Source organism: Helicoverpa armigera, chromosome 2 (assembly GCF_030705265.1).
Source record: "Helicoverpa armigera isolate CAAS_96S chromosome 2, ASM3070526v1, whole genome shotgun sequence".
NCBI lineage: Eukaryota > Metazoa > Arthropoda > Insecta > Lepidoptera > Noctuidae > Helicoverpa > Helicoverpa armigera.
In genome coordinates this window covers 13,231,368-13,252,996 of record NC_087121.1, presented here as the reverse complement: position 1 = coordinate 13,252,996, position 21,629 = coordinate 13,231,368, and the positions used below count along the sequence as shown (strand labels likewise).

The 21,629-nt window shown below is 34.2% G+C and overlaps 1 protein-coding gene across 2 annotated transcripts in view; it reads left to right on the top strand.

Moving 5' to 3' along the window:
* Window positions 1–20,481, top strand: part of LOC135118445 (uncharacterized) — a 45,024-nt gene extending 24,543 nt beyond the window's left edge. The window contains exons 2-8 of one of the 2 annotated variants that reach the window (XM_064040545.1): window positions 11,153–11,352; window positions 13,001–13,139; window positions 16,383–16,532; window positions 17,974–18,117; window positions 18,993–19,091; window positions 19,162–19,302; window positions 19,631–20,481. In XM_064040545.1, the coding sequence (XP_063896615.1) occupies window positions 11,153–11,352; window positions 13,001–13,139; window positions 16,383–16,532; window positions 17,974–18,117; window positions 18,993–19,091; window positions 19,162–19,302; window positions 19,631–20,121 (1,364 nt within the window). In that variant the 3' untranslated portion in view covers window positions 20,122–20,481. Of the gene's footprint in view, window positions 1–11,152; window positions 11,353–13,000; window positions 13,140–16,382; window positions 16,533–17,961; window positions 18,118–18,992; window positions 19,092–19,161; window positions 19,303–19,630 lie in introns of both variants that reach the window. The other variant, XM_064040543.1, reaches the window with a different exon arrangement.
* The last annotated feature ends 1,148 nt before the right edge of the window (window positions 20,482–21,629 follow it).

Genomic DNA, 21,629 nt, shown 5'->3' with positions numbered 1-21,629 from the left:
AGTCTATCGCAAAAACGAAATGAATTAAAAAAATACACCTGGCCAAATAAAGCTAGCTATTTGTTCGCTTATCGCTGTATCTCTGCCAAGCCCTTAGGGTCACGTTGGCTATGTTTTTATGTTATTATAACGTAATAGAAGATCTCCTGAGAACCACCCATATCAAAAGCCTGTTATACACTACAACAAATTATCGGGGGATAAAACTGTCAAACCTATCGACTTCTTTTGTTTTCCAAGCATCTTCAGCCATGATCCTAACATATTTCCTATTGTTTATGTTCTGGAAAAATCTTGGAGCGACAAACAATGTAGTGCCTTAACTCCCATCTCTTGGGGTTTGGCAAACACCTTTTATTCGTATTATCTGTCCGACTATTGTTTCTCGGTTCCTCGTGGGACGATATGAGTGACTGACGAGATGTCTCATGTCTTTCCCGAATTTAATGGACTTTGTATAAGTTTGGGGCACGTGTATTCTAATTTTAGGGGAGCTACACGTGATACCGACTTGCACGAGTAAAAGACGCGGATTTATATTATATTATTGCAACTTTTTTAACATGTTTTTTTTTGTCTGTTGCCAACTATGATTAGGAATGTATTTCAAAGTTATGTGGTCGAAGGGTTTTAAGATGGCAAAACTCAATAATTTATGATTTGTATTCTTCTTGCTTATGCCATGAAACAAAAGACTTAGGCACGGCGCTCATTTTTGTTTTCGTGCTCACGAGCGTTATCGTTGAGATTTCAACTTTATTTCTATGTAGTTAAGTTATAATTTTACTCGTCAAAAGGAAGAACTGTAGTGTTTTTGGACAGGGTTTATGTTGTTTTCAAGCGACAGAGATGTTTGCTCCAACATTTTAGGAAACTTTTAAGCATTGTTTTGGTAGTTGGCGTCAGAAAGAAGACTTTTTACGTCTTTTATGTTGAAATTAGATATGTGACGTCATTTCCTTGCTTCGAAGTACTTTTTAAGAATGAAACCTGTTGAGTTGGTTCCTTGATAACCATTTATGAGTTTACGAGGCAGGCTGCCTTGAACCAACTGTCCAAACTACATATTTTGTTTCAGGTGTATAAAATAACTTGAGAAAATAATGATCTTTTGATCAGTTTCAATAAGTTTATTAAATGACGCTGTAGAAATTAATATTTTTTAATATTATTGAGACAAAGAGGTTATATCATAATATGATTTTTTGGGAATTTTCTCTTGCTTACTACAGAACAAACTATGTCTTACTCCTCGCGGGACTTCACGACCCGCTTAGATTCAAAAAATGTTACTGCGAACGATATATTCTGACCTGTTATTCAATTCCCATTATCCTTATAAGGACTAAATAAAAAAAACCACACACTTAAACACTTCATAAGGACAAATTGATGTGGGCATGTCCCATGTCCCAATTAATAGGGTGGGCTGTAACGTCTATCACAGAGTAATGACCAAAGCCACACGTCCTAATGACGTCAGCGCTGAGAACCCTGCGGTTTGTACTTCTGGCCATAGCCAAGTAGCCATTTTGGTAATTGTTAGAGAACATTTCAATTTAGAACGCGACATTTGAATTCGGAAATCGATTGCTTTTCGTGATTCGTGATCTTCTTTTGTATTATATTGTTGTATGTAAAACGTAGGTACGCGATTATTTGAATTTGGAATTTGTATTTGAATTTGGAACGCGATTGCTTCGTGTAATGACATTTTAGGGCTTGTTAATATCTTTTGTTTTTTTTTTTTGTTATATTAGGTTCTTATTTTGCTGTATGTAAAACATTGGTACCAACTGCATCCACTGAGACTGGAAGCCGATTCCGAAGAAGATAAGGCATGGTGATTTGCCTAGAACTTTTATATTAACTTAAATTAACGTCGCGTTGTTTAAATTGATGTGTTTATTATGTACTTGGTGATGTTTTCATACCGATGTTGTTTGTATAGTGAAATTAACCTGTTAATTATTGTATACGGAAATTATAAACGGCCCTAAAAACTTTAGTACAACTGTCATACAGACTAAAATATTATTCAGGTCAAGGTAACTCCTAACAGTGCTTAATAGGTTATAACACTCTTGGGATAAAATAATATTCCGTTATGAAACCATCTGAACTTTTAAACACAATGCCTAGAGATTTATATAAGGTCAAAGCTAATTGATATACCTACTTAAAATACACAATAACCGGTAACAAACGTATCTCGTTGGAACTACCTCGATATATTCAAATCGGGCAAGCAAGTTCTGAGGTTTGCTCATTTAAACAAACAAAATCTTTAGCTTCGGTAATGTATGCGTAATGATTTATTTAGTCTCCCAAATTAATAAAATAGGTTGACGGACTTCTGTGACTATCTATACTAATAATATTACACAGAGGGAAACATGGTTTTTTGTTTGTTCGTAACGGATAAACTCAAAAAATACCTATTTTAAAAATTATTTCAATGCTGAAAAGCTACACCATTCCCGAGTAACGTAGGCTTTATTTTATCCAGGAACGGGCAGTAGTTCCGAGTTAGTTTTCGGGTGAAATCTATACAAAGAAAAAATGACAAAAATTTTTCTATCCCCAAAAAATATATTTCCATATCCAAAAAAGACTACAACTACCGAACACAATTAAATAAGGAACTACAGGGCTTAGTGAATCCACAGTTTGTCCACTTGTAAAGATAAGGGTATGCCTGTTACAGCGAACAATGTACAGATCACGGTGAGAGTTACCCTTTGTCGGAAGGGACCGGGATATGACGCTAATTATGTTACTCGTTTTGTAGTAATGGGCTTGAAGAATGCTTTATATGTAATAGTAATAGTTACTGTTGCCACCGAAAGGAAAAACAAAAATCATTATGTCGTGTTCAAAAAAATACTGTCATTGAACATCCTTGCAGTCTTACTGGTAGTCAGAAGCCAGTAAGTCTGCCAGTCTAACCAAAGGGTATCGGGTTGCCCGGGTAACTGGGTTGAGGAGGTCAGATAGGCAGTCGCTTCTTGTAAAGCACTGGTACTCAGCTGAATCCGGTTAGACTGGAAGCCGACCCCAACATGGTTGGGAAAAAGGCTCGGAGGATGTGTTCAAAAGAAGAAGGATGTGGTTTATCTGAAGAAATCTGGTAATTAAGCACGATTCATCACCTACCGAGCCTTTTTCCCTACTATGTTGGGGTCGGCTTCCAGTCTAACTGGATGCAGCTGACTGCCAGTGTGTTACAAGAAGCGACTGCATATCTGCCCTCAACCTAGTTTTAAAACGATTATATTAGGTAATCCCTTTGTTGAAAAGGCTGCTTCTTCAATTCTAGAGAATGATACTTGTAAATTTCGTATTTATAAAGGTTTTGTTATTGTTTGGTTTTGTTATTGTTTGGCTTTGTAATTGTTAAAGCCTTTTATGCATATATAGTTGTTACTACGAGGAAATTCTGTAATCCTTAAATAAAGTGGACTAAAACCCAAAATACGCAACATATAAAAAATGGAGACATGCTACGTATACGAAAATGCATTTAAACCGAAACGTCTCATCTTGACGATGACTTGACACAACCCTTATTCAAGCAAAACGAAAAGCCCAAAAGACGTAATTTATTTCTTCTTTTGTTTCCGTGTAGGTAGGATTTTAGAATCAAATGGAAAAGTTATCTTATCTATAAAGCGTTTTAGTGTACAAGGTTTGATTTCAATGTGGAAAGTATGGAAACAAAACTTATTCGTATAGAAAATATTAAAACAGGCGATATGATGTCAGAAAATACAACCAGAATTCGAAGCTGAAAATTGTGTTCAGTAAAAGCCTTCGCAACACCGAATGAGTGACTGTAAAACCAATTATTCACAGGTGTAATATACAGTCCATTTTTGAACAAATCCTTTGTTTACGAGTGCCATAGAAATATGAATAATGAGGCTTCAACTACAAAAAGTTCCAATTCACTCATAATTTTGACACTAATGTGCTATAGTTTTGAGTGCATTTTCGTTTTGATATTTTTGATTAATGTGCTCGATTAGACGTCTAAAAAGTGTTCTAAATAATAAATTAGGTACACTTAAGCTTATATTTTTAGAGTTTGAATATATTAACTTATTGGATAGAATTAAGGACCAGATGTATATTAAGATAGGGATCGTCAAAAGGGCATAGGACCTAATTTCCCAAAGGGGTAACTGGAGTAGTTTTGAATAGTCTTTCTTTATTCGGATTTCGTGGATCACTTTTTCGTTTTGCTTTCACATACCTTGGTTTCTATTTTATAAGCCGAATGTACCTAAGTCAGAAATGTACGACCATTTCAGAGTATTGGTATAATTTTGCCATACATAAGATTACCCGAATTGAATTATTTTGTGTTTCGTTAAATAAAATTATAACAGTATCGCGTTGATTAGTTAACTTAACGTGCATCTACAGGTTAAGTCAAAGATCTCGTCTTTAGGTAATGTAACTTTGTGTCAGGTGGTGTGCGTGGAATAAGCAACACTGTTAACGAAGTTGAACTAAAGTCGCTAACTAGCGTTATATAATTAACTAAGTTCATTCAGAAGAGTATGGGTAGTCAGAAGCCAGTAAGTCTGACACCAGTCTAACCAAGGGGTATTGGGTTGCCCGGGTAACTGGGTTGAGGAGGTCAGATAGGGCAGTCGCTTCTTGTAAAACACTAGTACTCAGCTACATCCGGTTAGACTGGAAACCGACCCCAACATGGTTGGGAAATAGGCTCGGAGGAGGAGATTCAGAAGAGTATGGTTTTGGTTTTCCAGTCTTACCAAGAGGTATTTTGTTGCCATGGTAACTGGGTTGACGAGGTCAGATAGACAGACGCTCCTTGTAAACCACTATAGTACTCAGCTGTCGAAAGCATATTTTATATTTGTATGTAGAGATAAATTAGTACAAAAAGCCTAGAGAAATACCATTAAACACTAAAAATAAATAAATAAAAACAGCGAAATTGTCCCTTCGAGTCCCTCATGTGAATAATACTTATAGCTATTACTTATTATACTTAGGTCTTTGTAAAGTCAAAGTAAACTACAGGACATTGTCAAAACTTTCTTAAGTATATAGGTACACATATCGGTACTGTCAAATTGTCAAACAGAACGACCCTTTTCACAAATGATGTAGGTACTATTAAATATCGATTTAATGTCACGAAAGTTTTTAATACACGAAGTTAATAACAACTGCTAAATTATTATTCGAAATATTTCAGAACTAAAATGTTAATTTTAATTTGATTTAAGAACGTGCTCATTAACAAAATTCAAATATTAAAAAATTTATGAGAACTTTTTAAGAAACTAAAATTATAGAAATTAATCATATGTAAAGGAGCATCTTTCATTGTTAATTATTATTCAGCGAGTGTTCAAGTTTTGAGTGGGTTCACAAACTTTTCTTAGGCTTAAAGTTTAAGTTTCTTATTTGAAGTTTCTAGAATTTTCAAGTCTCAAGACTCGACCCTGGACGGCTCTAGCGCACTTTAAGATTCTATTTTGTGATACTTATAACTGTACTCCACAGTTTTCAAACTCTTTCTCTTTTACCGATTCTTCGTAAACCAAAATCTTTCTTTTAAAACATATTTTATATTTTGAGAGTAAAATGTTAAAAATAATTATATTGTCATTTCTTTTTTGAACTTTTAAGAGGGCTTATCCAAAATACTTTATACTTTTTTGGCTTCATTTGTAATAGAATACAGAGGGTGAATATTTTAAGCACCTCATTCATTGCCGAGGGTCATCATCCTATGTACATAGGCTGCCCATTAAAAAAAAATATATACTTTCATTTCATAAATATGTACGATGCTTTTCTACCACTTTCTTACTTACATTTAAAAGGCTATTTTTAACTCAAAAAGTAGTTAAAACTGTATCTGAAAGTATGGTATATAAAAGATTATAATAGCTTTTAGCTCGTGAAAGTACCTAAGATCATCGATAAGTGTACTACCTCGCACGGAGAGAGTAAACTACAAGCCGAGTCGAGGAGACCGCTTGACATCTAAATAAATAGCTCTGCGTTCAAGTAATGTAAGGAAATTACACGTAAATGTAGGTGGCGATTGCACTTCAAATAGCCTGTAATTCTAAAACATTGAGTTTTAATTTACGATATTTAAAGTGTTACTGTTACAGCCTATATATCGTCCCACTGCTGGGCACAGGCCTCCTCTCACAGGGCGAAGGATTGAGCATTAATGCATTCCTTCTCCCTGATATTTAAACATCTTACCAAAAAACTGACGAAATACCGCTCAAAATCAGCGTTGGGATTAGTCTCGTAATGTCATATTGGGTTGTGTAAGGTCCGTTTTCCCACATATTCCCTATTTTTTTTCTCTATAGTCTTTTTGTAATTTTTCTGTTTTTTTTGTTTGTTTTTATTTTCTTTCTTAAAAAAAAACATACCAAATCAAATTCCCTTTAAATGTACTAGCTATTGACAGTAACAGAGAACCAAACTCACAGGCAACAAAGTCATCCTACATCAATTTTAATAAAGAAAAAATCATAGTTACCTAACATTTCTCTCTGTAGAACATATAACCTGAAAGCTCCCGTCTTTTATAGGATCGAGCCTTTGTTGTGATTGGTCCGATCTTTAAGCTGATAATGCTCTGGGCAGTTAAGCCGCCACTGCTAATCTGGCTTTTCATGACGTGAAATACACTTCCTATCTATTTACTTTACTGCAGTCAGACCGTAGCGACGATTTTTTAAGTATTTTTTATGGGTTTGATTTAGTTTCACAGGATGCAAAAAAGTAGACTATAGACTTTTTAGATTCGCGTAAAAGTAATCGTGCATCCAGTCAAACTATTTAGTTGGACTGAGTAACCTAACCTAACTGTTTAATGTGCATCAATCATACCATAAACATCAGGAATCATATTTGGATATTATAACATTACTTACTTATATTTGATAAATATTATTGCTTACAAATAGTGGGTCTATTTGTAGATTTCCAGTCGCTTATAAACAAAAGTTTTTAGCAATAAATTACCGAAAACAGTCAAAGCTCTAAACATAAAATATTAAAACATTTACAAAGTAAAAACCTAAAAAATAGATCCGAATCAAGCCTAACAAAAACCCACATTTTTCAAAAGCGAAAAAGGTTTTATTGAAATACATAATTCTATTTAAAATTCTTGAAATAAAACAGATGTAACGAGTAAAAACAAGCCTCTTAGGGGAACTAGAACAAATACGCCTTTTAGTAGGCAATAAATTGTGCCTAAATAAAGCATTACACTTTTCACACCTAAGAAATTTATTGTAGGCGTCCAGTCTCCCAAATAAATGTTGCCAATACATTAAATATGTATTGGGTATTGTCTGGTGGTATTTTCATTGTTTTCTCTACTATTTTGTTTGTTTGTTTTTTTTTTTTATTATTTCAAAGACAAGCCTAGCAGGACATACACCTAAGTTATTTGTAATTGTGTTTATTTTTTTTTTCCAAATTCGTGTTCAGTTATACTTTTTTGCACCAGTAATAGTCATTTACTTGACCCGTGAAAATAAACTGTTGGTAGTTTTAAAAAAGCCGGTAGTAATTATTCTAGCCATTTCACGTACATTATCATAAATAATGAAGGTGTGTCTTCTAAATATCATTTACTATTTCCATGTTAGAGTATTTAACGTGCTCCGTAAACACGCAACGTTTTAATATTAAAAAGTATCTTCATAAATGTGAACATAATTAAATGTTGACCTACTAAGTAATATCCGCGGTTGAAAAAAAACGAAGGGAGTTTTTAGTTACGGCTGAATTTTAGGTCAATGGGTTAGGCCTGGTCTTGTAAATATGTATAATTATGTAATATAAAAAAAATATGTAAAGTACTCCAGATGTTTTTTTAGAAAATAAGAACAAGACACACACATACATTATAGAGTAGTTGCTTCAAGACATATTCAAGACAAACGAAAATTCCGTGACATAGTGACATTGAAACCCGTGTAACAATGTTTGTTTTGAGAATTTTAAAATGCAAGCAACTTGGCTGAATATTTTTGTCAAAATCCTGCAACTGCAGCTTTTACATAATAATGATCTGCAGCAATTGGACGAACATGTAACTTCCTTGTTAGGAAATAAGTTAAAAACAATATAAATTATACTAATTAGAATCCTCGTATAGTCTGCTTAACTTAAATTGTATTTGGTACTTACATTCTCGCAAAAAACTAGACACGCAAGTCTTAAGCGTAAGATATAATTTTCTTTGGACAGCTAAGATGTGGTAAATAAACTGGCTGTTAGCTTGCCACATGAACATGTCAGTAAAGCTAGTTCGTTTCACGCGGATTTTCTGCTGTGTTAGTGGACTTCGCTTATATGTCGTCGTAAATTGCTATCGGCGGAGAGTGCTCTGTCACATGACCAGTGCACTACAACTGATTCAACATGGCTGCGTTTGATATGGACTTATTTACCATTTTAAGGGGGAGAATAAAATTATGTGGTGTTCGAAGAAACTTTGGAACTATTCCACCATGTTTCTTTTTAAAACTTACACCTGTCTGAATCTGAATCATTTGCATTGTCATTCAGCGTGGCAATGCGGCCTGCCTACAATTGGCCAATTTGGTTTATTGGTAAGAGTTACGTAACTTTATATAATGTAAACATTCTTGTCACCTTAATTTAAATTAAGTTACAATTTTAAAAATGTACGTAGGTATAAGCTAAGAAAAGATGATTCGTTGAACACGCACAAGCGGTATCGTACTAAGGGTCATTTGACCATTGAATTAAGTTCATTCATGGTAATTATGTGAACCAGTCATCAAACTCAAGTTGGAGCTAAAATTACCCTTCACCAAATAGCCGCTCCAACTGACAAAAATAAACACAACAACAAAACAAAAACAGCGTAACTTCAGTGACAAAAGTCCAAGTCGAGAAGCTAATTCGATCAAAACATACGTCATTAGTGTATCAACGTTCGCGACTGACATAATCAGTTTTCCGAACACTTGTTATTTGTTTTGTCATGTTTTTCTCTCAGATGTTGATTATTATTATTATTTTCTGGATCACGTGTTTGTTTCCACGTGTACAAACTCTTCTGACGCCTTGTTTTGATGTCATTTCTGACGAATTATGTTGGGTACTTGTAGAAATTGGTTTGGATTTATTTTGTTACTAGCTGTTTTCACTCGCTACCTATTTTTGCACCTGATCAAAAGTAGACTTTTTTATGTAAAGGTTTGTTACTGACATCTTTCTTCAAATATATTTCAGCCTACCAACGTGTGATATTCGTATGTATTAAGTGAGTTGTAACTACGTGTCAAAACCTGGATAAATAGGAGTGTGTTAGATTTTGATACATAATAGAGCAATTTAATGTATTATTTAATTATTGAAATCCCAAGAATAAGTGTAGAAAGCATGGAATAAAACATAAAGGTATAAAAAATAAATAAAACATTTTCTATGATCAAAATCAAATCGAACTGTAGGTCCCGGCTGTCATTGAACATCCTTGGCAGTCGTTACGGGTAGTCAGAAGCCAATAAGTCTGACACCAGTCTAACCAAGGGGTATCGGGTTGCCCGGGTAACTGGGTTGAGGAGGTCAGATAGGCAGTCGCTTCTTGTAAAGCACTGGTACTCAGCTGAATCCGGTTAGACTGGAAGCCGACCCCAACATGATTGGGAAAAGGCTCGGAGGATGAAAATCAAATCGAAATGAAAAATCATTTATTCAAACTCGGCTGCAAAACAGCGCTTTTAGAACGTCAGGATTTTACAGTAGACAGCCCCCAAAACGCCCACCCTTCACCACTTCCTATGTGTTTTTGCTGGGAAGAAGAAGTGGTGGAACAAACTCCCCAGCAACACAATTCTGTCTGTATGGTTATAAACTATTGGAACATAAATCATATAAATCATAAAGAAATAATTCCATACGGTACCCAAGGTAAGTACACAAGTACAGCATAAATATATCTTATAGACATGTATAAAGCGATAGATTACTATACAGTTTAAACATCAGCACAATAATACATAAAACAACAATTACAATAAAAATCACAATAATCACATCATTATTGTGACCGAGAGGGAGACCAAGGAAACGCTGGAGGGAAGACTTGGACAGCTTCCTCTCGGACTGGCCTCAAGCAGCGAGGGATAAAGAAAAGTGGAAGGCTTTGGGGGAGGCCTTTGCCCAGCAGTGGGACAGCACAGGCTAATAAAAAAAAAAAATCACATCATAGTAAGAAAGTATAAATCAGGAAGAATACTTAACTTTCGTGTGTTGTCTACACCTCAACGTCCACCAGAAAAGTGCCATGACTATTTTAAAACATCATTTCGAACAGTCATACTAATCCGCCAAAATTGACTAATCAGAGACAAGTAAGCTTTATATACAAATAACTAAATTCACAATTGAAATAAACTAATTTAAACCCACCAAATCTTATTTAAAACTTATAACGATAATTTTAATATTTATTTTAATCATTAAATATGCAAGGTTTTAGATATCAGTTTAATAAACATGAAACAATTACATAATGGTACCCTCATTTTCATGTGCGTTTACAGAGACAGTAAAAATATTCAATAATTTGTCATTTAAAGTTCGTTTACAGAGATAGTTAAAATCAAGAAATATACCATAATCTGACAAGTGCATAACCGTTTTTGGTATATTCGGTTACAAATATTTTTTTTACCTTGAGAAAGGTACGAAAAAATCAAGAGTTCAATCGAACCTTCTCAGGAGTTGCAGGGTATTTTTACCATCTCATATATTTAAGGTTCCCAGAATTGTATGATCGTGTTACGAATTTCTGATGCTATAAAAATATTTGTATTTAGTATTTCGTAATTTAATGTGTTTCCTGAATGTTTTTGGTTTGGATACAATTTAAGTTACCTGCCATATATTCCTAAGTTGTTCTCCAAAAACCCAACTGATAGTCGAACGGGCTAGATGTGGACTCTGGCAAATAAGGCTTATTTATTCCTTCTCAAAGGTTTTAAATAAGAATCGCTAAAATTAAATACAACAGTCATCATTCCAATACAAAATCGTCTATCTATTTCAATGACCCTCTTAACATTAACAAAACTCTTTTCTATTGTTCTAGCTCTACTCCTAGACACGCTCAAGGTCATACACAGATCAGTCTGCAATGATGAGATGGTCTCCCTGGCCTGTCCTAGAGGCACCACCATCAGCATACAAGTAGCCCAGTATGGGAAAGTTGGAGAGGAGAAGGGATGTCCAGCTTTGAGCAGCGAAGTGACGGAAGAAGTCAGGAATTGTAAGAGGCCTAATGCTATGCAGGTTGGTTGTTGTAAAATGCTTCTTATTTCGTTAAAGCAAGTGTTCATTTTGGAATGGTTCGTGTAGTGTGGTCGTTGTCATCTATCACCATCTGAAATGGCACAGACTACCACCACCAGGCCTAGGTACTTCAAATATAGAAGGGTTCTTTTGCTTATAAACTTAAGCCAGCTAAGTAAGCATCCATTAGAGCATATTTTATTTGACACTATTGTATCAAGCCAAACATTTATAGGATTTCGTATTGAATAAAGATAACAGAAAAGCCAAGTATGTTTTGGCCTCAATGTCAAAAAAAGTAACACTATTTTTCGAGCCAGAACAAATAGTTTGGCATTACCAACCAACGATTGAATTAATGTTATATTTATAACACACTAGCCGTTTTCCCGCGGTTTCACACGCGTCCCGTGGAAGCTACTGCCCGCACCGGGATAAAATATAGCCTATGTTACTCGCAGATAATATAGCTTTCTAATGGTGAAAGAATATTTAAAATCGGTCCAATAGTTTTTGAGTTTATCCATTACAACCAAACAAACAAACAAAGTTTTCCTCTTTATAATATTAGTATAGAAATACCAAAAGCATAGTCTTTCACACTAAATGACTCATTCACTTATCAAGTACGAACCCTTTATTGAAACATTAGAATTCGATTACACTCGGCGTCCATTGTAACCGGCCCACGATTCATTGGTTCGGTCATATAACCCATTCTGATTGGCCGGTGCAGCCTGAATCCTAATTAGATAATGTATGGTGTCAGCTTGCATGCGGCTTGTATGCGGACAGCGAACCAATTTTAGCGTAACGTCCTCTCGCTCAATTGTATTTTGGTTTATTAAAGGTTTTTTAGAGAATTTGTTGAATGTACGGAATTTTGGGTTAAGCTGAAGTAGTATAGACGACACTTGATAATTTTTTGGTGACTATTGAGAGTGTCAGAGTAAGCAGAAAGTAAATCTCGTTTTAGTATGGGAACGATAGTCAGGTATCTTCAACATAATAACTAAATAACAATAAAATGCTATAGGTATAAGTATATGCAAAACCAATTAATACACTCCCCAATAAATTAGTCACGTAATATTCTTAAGGCCATTGCTTCAAAAGCAAATGAACTCGGCCTTATACAAAAAAAAAAACTTTCTTAAAAATTCGGGGAGGCAGTTCATAAAGCCTTATTTGCAAAGGTGCCGAAATTGCGGACATCTACAGACTATAACAAGCACTTAACATCAGGTGGGCCAACGAGCCGTTTGTCATTCTTTGACATAAAAAAAGAAAGATGACTTTAATAGGAAACATTAGATCCTCTTTTGCACTTAAAGCTATATTTTTCTTAGGGATACTTCCTAAAGTTGATGATGTATGTCGTTTTCTTTAGGGCAACGGTGATTTATTTTCATTGCATATTATTTTGTGATTTATGTTTAGATGTGCTATGATTTTTCACTGCATATTTCACATTTAATATTAAAGCCACATATTCAGACCAAGTTATTCAAAATATTAAAAACAAAAGCCACGTTTCATTTCGACAGAATTTAAAATAAAACGCAACTCTAAAACAGATGGAAAGACATCTGCAGTAACACTGGTGCCAAATTACAATAGTAATTAATCAAAAACCTTTCTCTTTTAGTACTCATTACTGCAAACCGTGGTGGAAGCTTGCCAAAAGAAACCTCAGTGCAAGTTCAGTACTCTGCCAATGGCAGGTCTCGTGGACCCCTGCCCGACGCAGAATAAATACGTCGAAGTCGCCTATAAATGCCGCCCCTGTAAGTATTCGATATTACGTACCTAGATGTATTTTTTTTCTTTACTTTTGTCTCAAAACCTCTGTCTTTGGCTGGCATATTTTACAGATGTGAATGCTATATACTCAATTCTTTATAAGCATTCTATATGTTACACATGTAGTAAATTTTATAAAATGGATGCAATATGGATCCAATAGGTATAGGCTTTAAAATGAATGGATAATAATATGTATTTGCTATGTGAGATTTTGAACAGTTCAGTATCATGCTCCAGGTACCCTGATAACACCTCGAAAAGCAAAAATGTGTACCTACGTAGTGTGTAAAAGACCTGCCTTTGTATAGAGGTAGATTCTAAAATTAAGTATCATCCTATTCAATCAAAAAAATCGGAATCAAAGAATTGCTATCTGTGTGAATTCTAAATTACGCTAAAATATTAAAAATTTAAATAAACATTCACAGAATCTCATCTTGTTCCAATGATTTTCTTAGAGAAAATTTATTCAGTCCAAATTATGTTCGTTGAAACAGAATTCAGCAAGTTTTGTTAATTATTTCATCGGGAATCAGTGCGGATAGTCGGTTAACGCTTAATGAATTAAAGTTTTTGATGCTTTTCCTTCATTTTGAATGAAGTGAGGTTTTGACTGTTAATCAGTCACGTACCTACTTATTCAAAATCAATGTTTTATTCTTAAAAAGTGTGTGACATCATGAAAATTGATTTTGAATATCTTTCTTTTTCGAGAGTTTCATTTGAGTTCATCCTACTTTAGTATTCCTTACGATTCTCAGTAATAAAGTGACACTTTGCAACACCGTGACAGACAATTTATTTAATATTAAGTATTGGCAGTCTGAGTCTTGGAATTTCTCGTTCTTTCCATTCCCCCTCCATTAAGGATGTCATAATTATTCAGTAAAGACCACGACGTATTCTAATGAGCACTTCTAAAATTAATGACGTTTGCATTACTGGAGAAAGCAGCTTACCTACTTTTGGTCATTTAAAAAAATAACTAACAAATATGTTTTGAGTTTGGAATACTCAATCTTCGTTATATAAAAACTATTCCTATCTTCCGAGTAAGCAAAACCGTTTTAGTACGTCTACCTAACTCAATAAAAACAACAGAAAAAAAGGAATCTTCGAAAATAACCACAAATGAACCTATCCATTACGAAAATTGGTACGCCCCTAAAAACGGACATGAGCATCTTTACCGATAGATAAGGTACCCTAAAACAAAAAAGAGGGTACCGGGATTGCGTGACGTCACGATTTTACTACTGGGAATGTATTGAAGTGATTTATGCCTGGTTAATAAATTCCTGGATGGGGTGAATGGCCGGGGTTGGGTACATAGGAGTGCCGCCATAGGTGCGGCTCATGCACATTAGCTGTGCAGACAGGCGTTTTAAACGCTTGTCTTGTTTTAATTGTATGGTGCAGCGTTTTTTAATGGTCATGGTGTCTACTGTTTACCGTCGAATTTACTGTAGCATTGCAGTGTGCAATATGGATAACTGAAAAAAGGTATAGCTTACTTATTAACTTATACAAAAAGTATATTTTTATTTGTATCTGTTTAAATAAACTAAACAAGTCAGGCACAAGTTTTAAACGGACATATCTCATACTCTGTGTGACTCGAGTCCTTTCTGTTTTTCCAATTAAGCTTCCGTATAATTTCATACTTAGTTTTCTTAGTTAAGTGATTATGGATTTTTATGCATTTTTGGTTAAACTTTTTATAACAAAGAAGAATACCTACTTATAATTATATATATATAGGTTGGTAAAAATAACTACGTAAGAAGTAACTTTCTACAGTGACAAAGAAGTGGCGGCAAGATTCAATGACGTCATTAGTTGCTACCTCGTTATCTTGTTATTTTTATACAAACTTGAGAACAGTTTGTAGCGGTCTTGTTACGCAAAATACTCCTATTTCATCTCTGATTAAATAATTAAGCCTTTATGAATAGTGATTAAAGAATTGCGGCAAAGGATAAACACAATCCTGATCCAAATATGAATTAGCTTTCTTTACTCGTTTTTTAGGTAAAACCTAAGTTAAACAAAATTAACTCAATTTTAATAATGGCATTATTTGTTTAAATTAATGATTGGTTTTTTTATATAATAAACTGGTAAAATAATTAAAGTTTAGATCTCAGTCTTGGTTAGATTTATTATACACAATGTAATGGAATTCTATGATTTAAACAAAGGTTTTATTTAAACTGCCTTTTGGTAGGTAAGTTGTCACACACTTTTATGTTAAATATCATTTTTAAACGATTATAAATTCAATGCACTATTTGGACATGAAGGAATTGCGAATACAATTTCGTCTTTTTGTATTGCCACGTGATATTGAAATTTTTAACTGCATAACTTTGAAATGAAAAGTTACTGCGTTGAATATTAAAACCAATCGCATTCTAGTTCTAATTTTATATCAACGCTCAACATACATTTTTAGATACATCGTATTTTTAGACCCTTTCTAAACTACGTCATGCTCTAACCTCAACAACCCTATTTACTAAAATAAGGTACCGACCATGACGCGGCAATAAAAATCACTCACCACAAGGAAGTGACGTTTCAACCGTCCGTCTGCTCGCGTCATTAATATTACTTATAGCCACCACCTTAGCGTAGCGTTACACTCGGACACTCTTCTAATTGAAACGCGAACACTTACCGAAGCTTTTATCCTATTGGCGGTTTTATATTACATGCTAATGGACGCTAAAGGGTTACGGAAAAACAAAGGGTACGATACTCCACGGATAACGTGATTCCCTACTAATTAGTGCTAAAAGTGATACTCAATTATCGTAATTAAATCCTCGACGCCCTAGAAACGGAATTTATAGCATTAATATTCGCGTTTTATACCGGGATTTGGTAACGTATGAGATAATTATAATGTTTCAGTTTGTTGATTTTCGATTGCACGCTGTTTGGATTAGCGGAATATTAGTTTGTTAATAGGCATATGATTTATAAATTCGATACAGTTTGTTAATGTTTAGTTCGAGTTTGACAATAAATACGAGGAATTTCTGAAATGTTTGCCGAAACTAATATACATTTTAGGTGTTAGAATATAAAGTTAGTAGTTACTATATTTAGCTTTGTATATGAATGTTCGTAGGAATTTTCAACTTTAAGTCCAGTAATTGACAGAGTGACAATTTCTAGACATTTCAAGGGCTGTATTCATAGTATTCGCTCTTCCACAGATGAGTTCCGAATAAGGAACGCCTGCGAAGGTGACGTGATCAAGTTAAGCTGTAACCCTCACTCCAGGATTGCTATCTTCGATGCTCTATATGGCAGGACGGCCTTCGAAGCCGTCACTTGTCCTCAGACTCAAGGAGTACCAGATGAATGTAAGTATATTGAAGAAAGTTGGCTACGTGTAAGAAAATGACAATACTTTAGAAGTATATTGGCTAAGGTATTTATTCTGATTTATGTTATGCAAAGTTAGTGTACTTTGTATTTTTAGTGAATAGAAAGAGCTTATTGTTTTACTTCAACAACTTCATTAATTTATTTAATATGCAATTAAAACATGGTACGTCTCTATTTTTAAGTGATAGGTAAATTAAGTACCAGTACATGTGAAAAGATGATCTATACAGAACTTTAAAATTTTCATGTCCAAAATAATAAATAAATCGTAAAGAAAATGACCTTTCTAATGACTTCCGAGAAGTGGCGTGAATATTAATCTGTATTAATATTGAAGCTTGCAAAGAACATAATCAGCCCAAGAAAATAGGTAAAGGAAATTTCAATAACTTCTCAGAAATTAAGAAGACAGAAACTAAATGAAGGCCTTTCAGTAGACTAATAAGCAAACCCAAGTAATTTAATTAGTTTTATTATTGTTATTCTTGATCTCGGCAACTAAGAAGAATATTCTTATATTTATTCTAGTTCGTCTAGGCCCTAAGGCCTAATATATAAATTAATTAATAGACTTTAGTGTGTTACGAATATTTGGGAACATATGTATGTGCGTAATAAAAAGATTGGGTTTGTATATTAAATATGAACTACACAGGTCACATTTTTTTGTGTAAAACAACCATTTTCATTACTATCAATAAGTATAACATCAAAGCGAATCACATTCCCTTTGAAAATTACGTTAATTAGTAATCAACGCAAGTTTTAATGTTAATATCATTACGAGCCGAACTTTCATTGAAAATTCAGTGTACATCAGTCAATCATGAAATACACCAAATTCACGAGAAGCACTATTTTATAAATGTATGACAACGAAATAAAAATTTCGAAGAAGTCAAAGTGTTTCGTGGAAAATATTTTTAATGTGTTAATTCCATTTGTCATCCGTAATGGTTGGGACTTGGGTGTGGTATGTCCTATATTAGTGTACGTAGCTGAAATACGTTACATATTTGACAGTGACCAAATTAGTGAAATTACGGCCAGGAAAAATAAAAGAAATGTTTTAATGCGTGAATATGTCGTGTTTGTTTGAGGTAGATAATTGGGGACTGTGAAATAGGTTGCTAAATTCGGTCTAATGATTTCTTTTATATTTATTTGTTTGGGATTAGGTTCCAGTTTATATACAGGTGCTATTTTTTATATACGTAGGAATAGAGATATAGATGTGTTTTTTTTCTGACAGAGTATTGAACTCCGTAAAATCATGTGATTTGTAAAGGCATTGTATTCCAAAATTGTAATTTTTTGCTGATTTTATTTTACCTTCCTATTTTTTATTTTCTTATAGCAAGGTCCGTATTCATGAATGATTAATAGATATTTTTTAATCCGTAGTTTTGTCTCCAGCATGCGTGACTCCTCATGCAGTGAAGACAGTCATACAGCTGTGTTTAGGAAGGCGTCGGTGCCAGATCACTGCTAACAGCAAAACTTTCAATTCTTCTTGCAACCAACTTTCAAGGCCATATCTGAAAGTCGTTTATGCTTGTGGTAAGTTATCATAACTTCTTTGACAGGAATTTAAAATTTTGTTTTGGTTGTATATTTATTGTTGGTCTGTAACCTTTGGTTGAAATTAGTATCCTGGTTCAGTTCTCAAATGTTTTGTTGACCCTATCTAGCACGTATGTAATAATATCACTAAATTTGACCTTACAGTTTATCCAAAGGGGCAACAAAAGTCTTTTTTTCCAATACTTTTATTTAAATAAAAAATCGCTTCGTAAAACTACTTATCTGTTAAATATTTCGACGCCTTTCAATTTATTTTCGCATACATTTTATTCCAAGCATATTTCAACGGAATTTACAATGTTGACAATTTCAAAAGTATTTATGGAGCTTCGACTGTTCATTTGAGCGTTCGTCGCCATTCCTTTAGCCGGTTAAAGTTTATCAATTATAGTTCACCAAGCGCCGTTTAAAGAAACTGTGTTCAAGTTGTACACTAATCAGAAGATTGCTTCATCTACAGCGTCTCTTGAATCTGTTGTAACCTCTAACAACTTGGGAGACGCTCCAACTAGTAATTGCGTAACTTCTTCAACTTTCGAACTACCCTATTCTGATGCATCTTGTAAGTTTTAACAATACAAATCTGTATTTTACCTTGCGACTTCGCTCTTTGCTCTATTGTTAGGTGTAAAGTAGTCGAATCTATAGCTGCGTTAGTGTCATCTTCGTCCTTTGTGCTCTCAGAATTTAAATGCGAAGTTGTCTAGAGATGGTGAATTTGAAGCATCTGAATACTTGCAGGTACAACTACTTAGGGTTCAGATCGTCTTTTATTTTTTACTTAGAACCAACGGTGACCCAGAATCGTAGTATTGTTAAAAACTTTATTTCATATAAGCTTTATTTTTCAGTGCCATTAGGTGTCCTCTCAGAGAAATACGAGAGTGCAGCTGAAAGGGATGAGGGTTCCACTACCTTTGATCATAGCAAAGCCCTTTTTGACGAATCAGGTAATTTAGAAAACTTTAGAATGAATGGGGAAGTTTAAGGATCATTCTTATTCAAATGTATTTTTGTTAGAAGAAGCAGGTGAAAAGTGGGGAGAGCCAAGTGCTGATCGTGCTCTGCAGCCCTCTCTCGAAGAAGATGTTCCACCAACCAGACCAGAGGCTGAAACAACGACTCTTCAGCAGCCGAAAAGGAATATTGATAGAAATGAAGGTATAGAAGTTTGTTTAATTTTTGTGATTTTGCTCAAACGAGTAATCCGAAAAGTATAGATTTGATTTAACAATAAAGTAAATCATGTTTGCAATGGAATTATCGTACATTGTCATAGCTGACAAAGCCTTTTAAACTTGTGTGAATGCCTATAAAATATACCTTTAATATGTCATTTCCAAACGCGATCCATAAATTTCGAGTCAACCAATTAAACTCCTAACAAACATAATACATCAATGTATTTGTGCCGAACCGAAACTAGAACGCATTAGTTAATTTCGTACAAATATTCGCGCTGGTATTAGAAAATATTTGTTTGTTTCAGAACCACAACACAGTAACTCGATATTACTATTATCTGTTAGCATAGGACTGCTAATATTCATTGTTATTATTGGAGTAACAATTGCTATTAAATGCTATATTAAACGTAAAGCCGATCATTCCAAGAATGGGGATATGTATACAACAGAAGCTCCAAATGTATTTAATGACGCGTTTTCTGATATTGATAATGATGCGGACATCAGCCATATATCTGGAACGTTCCACGATCCGATGCACCCAGACATGATACTGTATAAGAATATTCCAGGGAGTAGAGGAACTATACGTGCTATGAAGCCGTTATGTACAATATACCCTTCTGCTCCAGAAGCAAATATGTATGGAAACGTAGACTACGTGCCTTCACACACGAGAGACATGGCACCCAGGTTTTCAAGAAGTAGAAGTAACGAAGAAGAAGGAGAACAAAACATTATGACGAGCCCTAGAAGTTTAGGAGCTCATTCTAGTAATTATTACTACGGCTGACACCACGACGACGGAGGCATAAACGATGCCTCTAGGACATATTGCTTTTAATAAGTGTGGTCTTGGACAAGTGTACAATTAAATAGATAGCTTATAAAGCAAAGGATTGTGTAAAAATAAAGGTTTGAATACGGGACTGTTGAAAACTAGGTTTGTTTGTACATTTTGATTGTTACATTATGTTAGTTTAAGATACTTGATTGTTCAGTAAGTTCTCTATTCATTACTAAATCTGTCACGCTCATTAGAGTCGCACCTATGTATCTACTTTTGCATATCGTCAACTCAGCACTTTTGTATTCCAAACTTACTACAATCCCATCTGTGATGGTCCATTATAAAGTCTTCTATAATTCTAAATATAGAGAATATTATTTGTATATAAACTGAAGCTTCATTCAAAACATTTTCTTCCTACATTTAGAGAAATGTTAATCCTTTTATATTATTTTTTAAATAAAAATGCGGAAAATCTGTGTTTTATTTGATGGAGGAGGAAGATGTACCCTAGCACAAAAATAATGGGTGAGTCATTAGAAGTAATGCGATATTTTTTGTTGTTGTTAAAATGCGATGTAATGGTCGCGTGGCTGACGTCGTTATTCATGGATAATAAGGGGGGATCCGGGAGCTATTATTCAAGAAGCTAAAAAGGGGGAAAGAATAATGCGTGTATGATAAATAAGACCAATAAATAGTTACTGTTATTGACATGCTTTTTGGAGTCACGAAGTTGTTGTGTTTGGAGAACTTAAATATTTTTAATAACTATTAATTTTACTTAACTAGGTTCTCAAAGAAAACTTGATTTCGTACTCGGAACATATACACATACATCTACTCTAGATGCAACCCTGAAGTTTTCTTTATCTTCCTGAAGTTTTATATATTTAAACTTTAGAAGTTTTCTTTATATACCAAATTTTGTCTAAATCGGTTTAGACGATACTCCGTGTTTCACACACGCGTGTGTGTACCTATGTCTTCCTTCAAATAAACACACCCACTCTAGCATTTATACATTAAGTAAGGTAAAGTACCTGGATATTCATGAAAATGTGTGCAAAGTGGTAAAGGTAACGCATACAAATTAATTGTAGACAGAATATTGAACAGATCAAAATGTGAAATTACACGTATTCATATCCATAGGTCAAACACAAATTATTAATTTCGAAGAATTAAGTAAATCAACTGCATATACTGCATATCAATGAATTATGTCCTGAACAGGAGTGCGCATAATTTCATCGAAATACATTCAGTCAGGCAGTGTGATTAATTTAAGAATGTACGAAAATCATCATCATCGTCCTGCCCTTATTCCAATTGTATTTGGAGCCGAGTACGAAAATGTGTGTGAAAATAATAATAATAAATTCTTTAATACTATCAAGTTGAAAGATAAGTATATTAGCAAGATGATCACTTAAATTCATAAGAACCTATCAAAAGAACGATAAAATTCAATACCCCGGCAATATTGATTGTGAACTTTCATTAGCAAG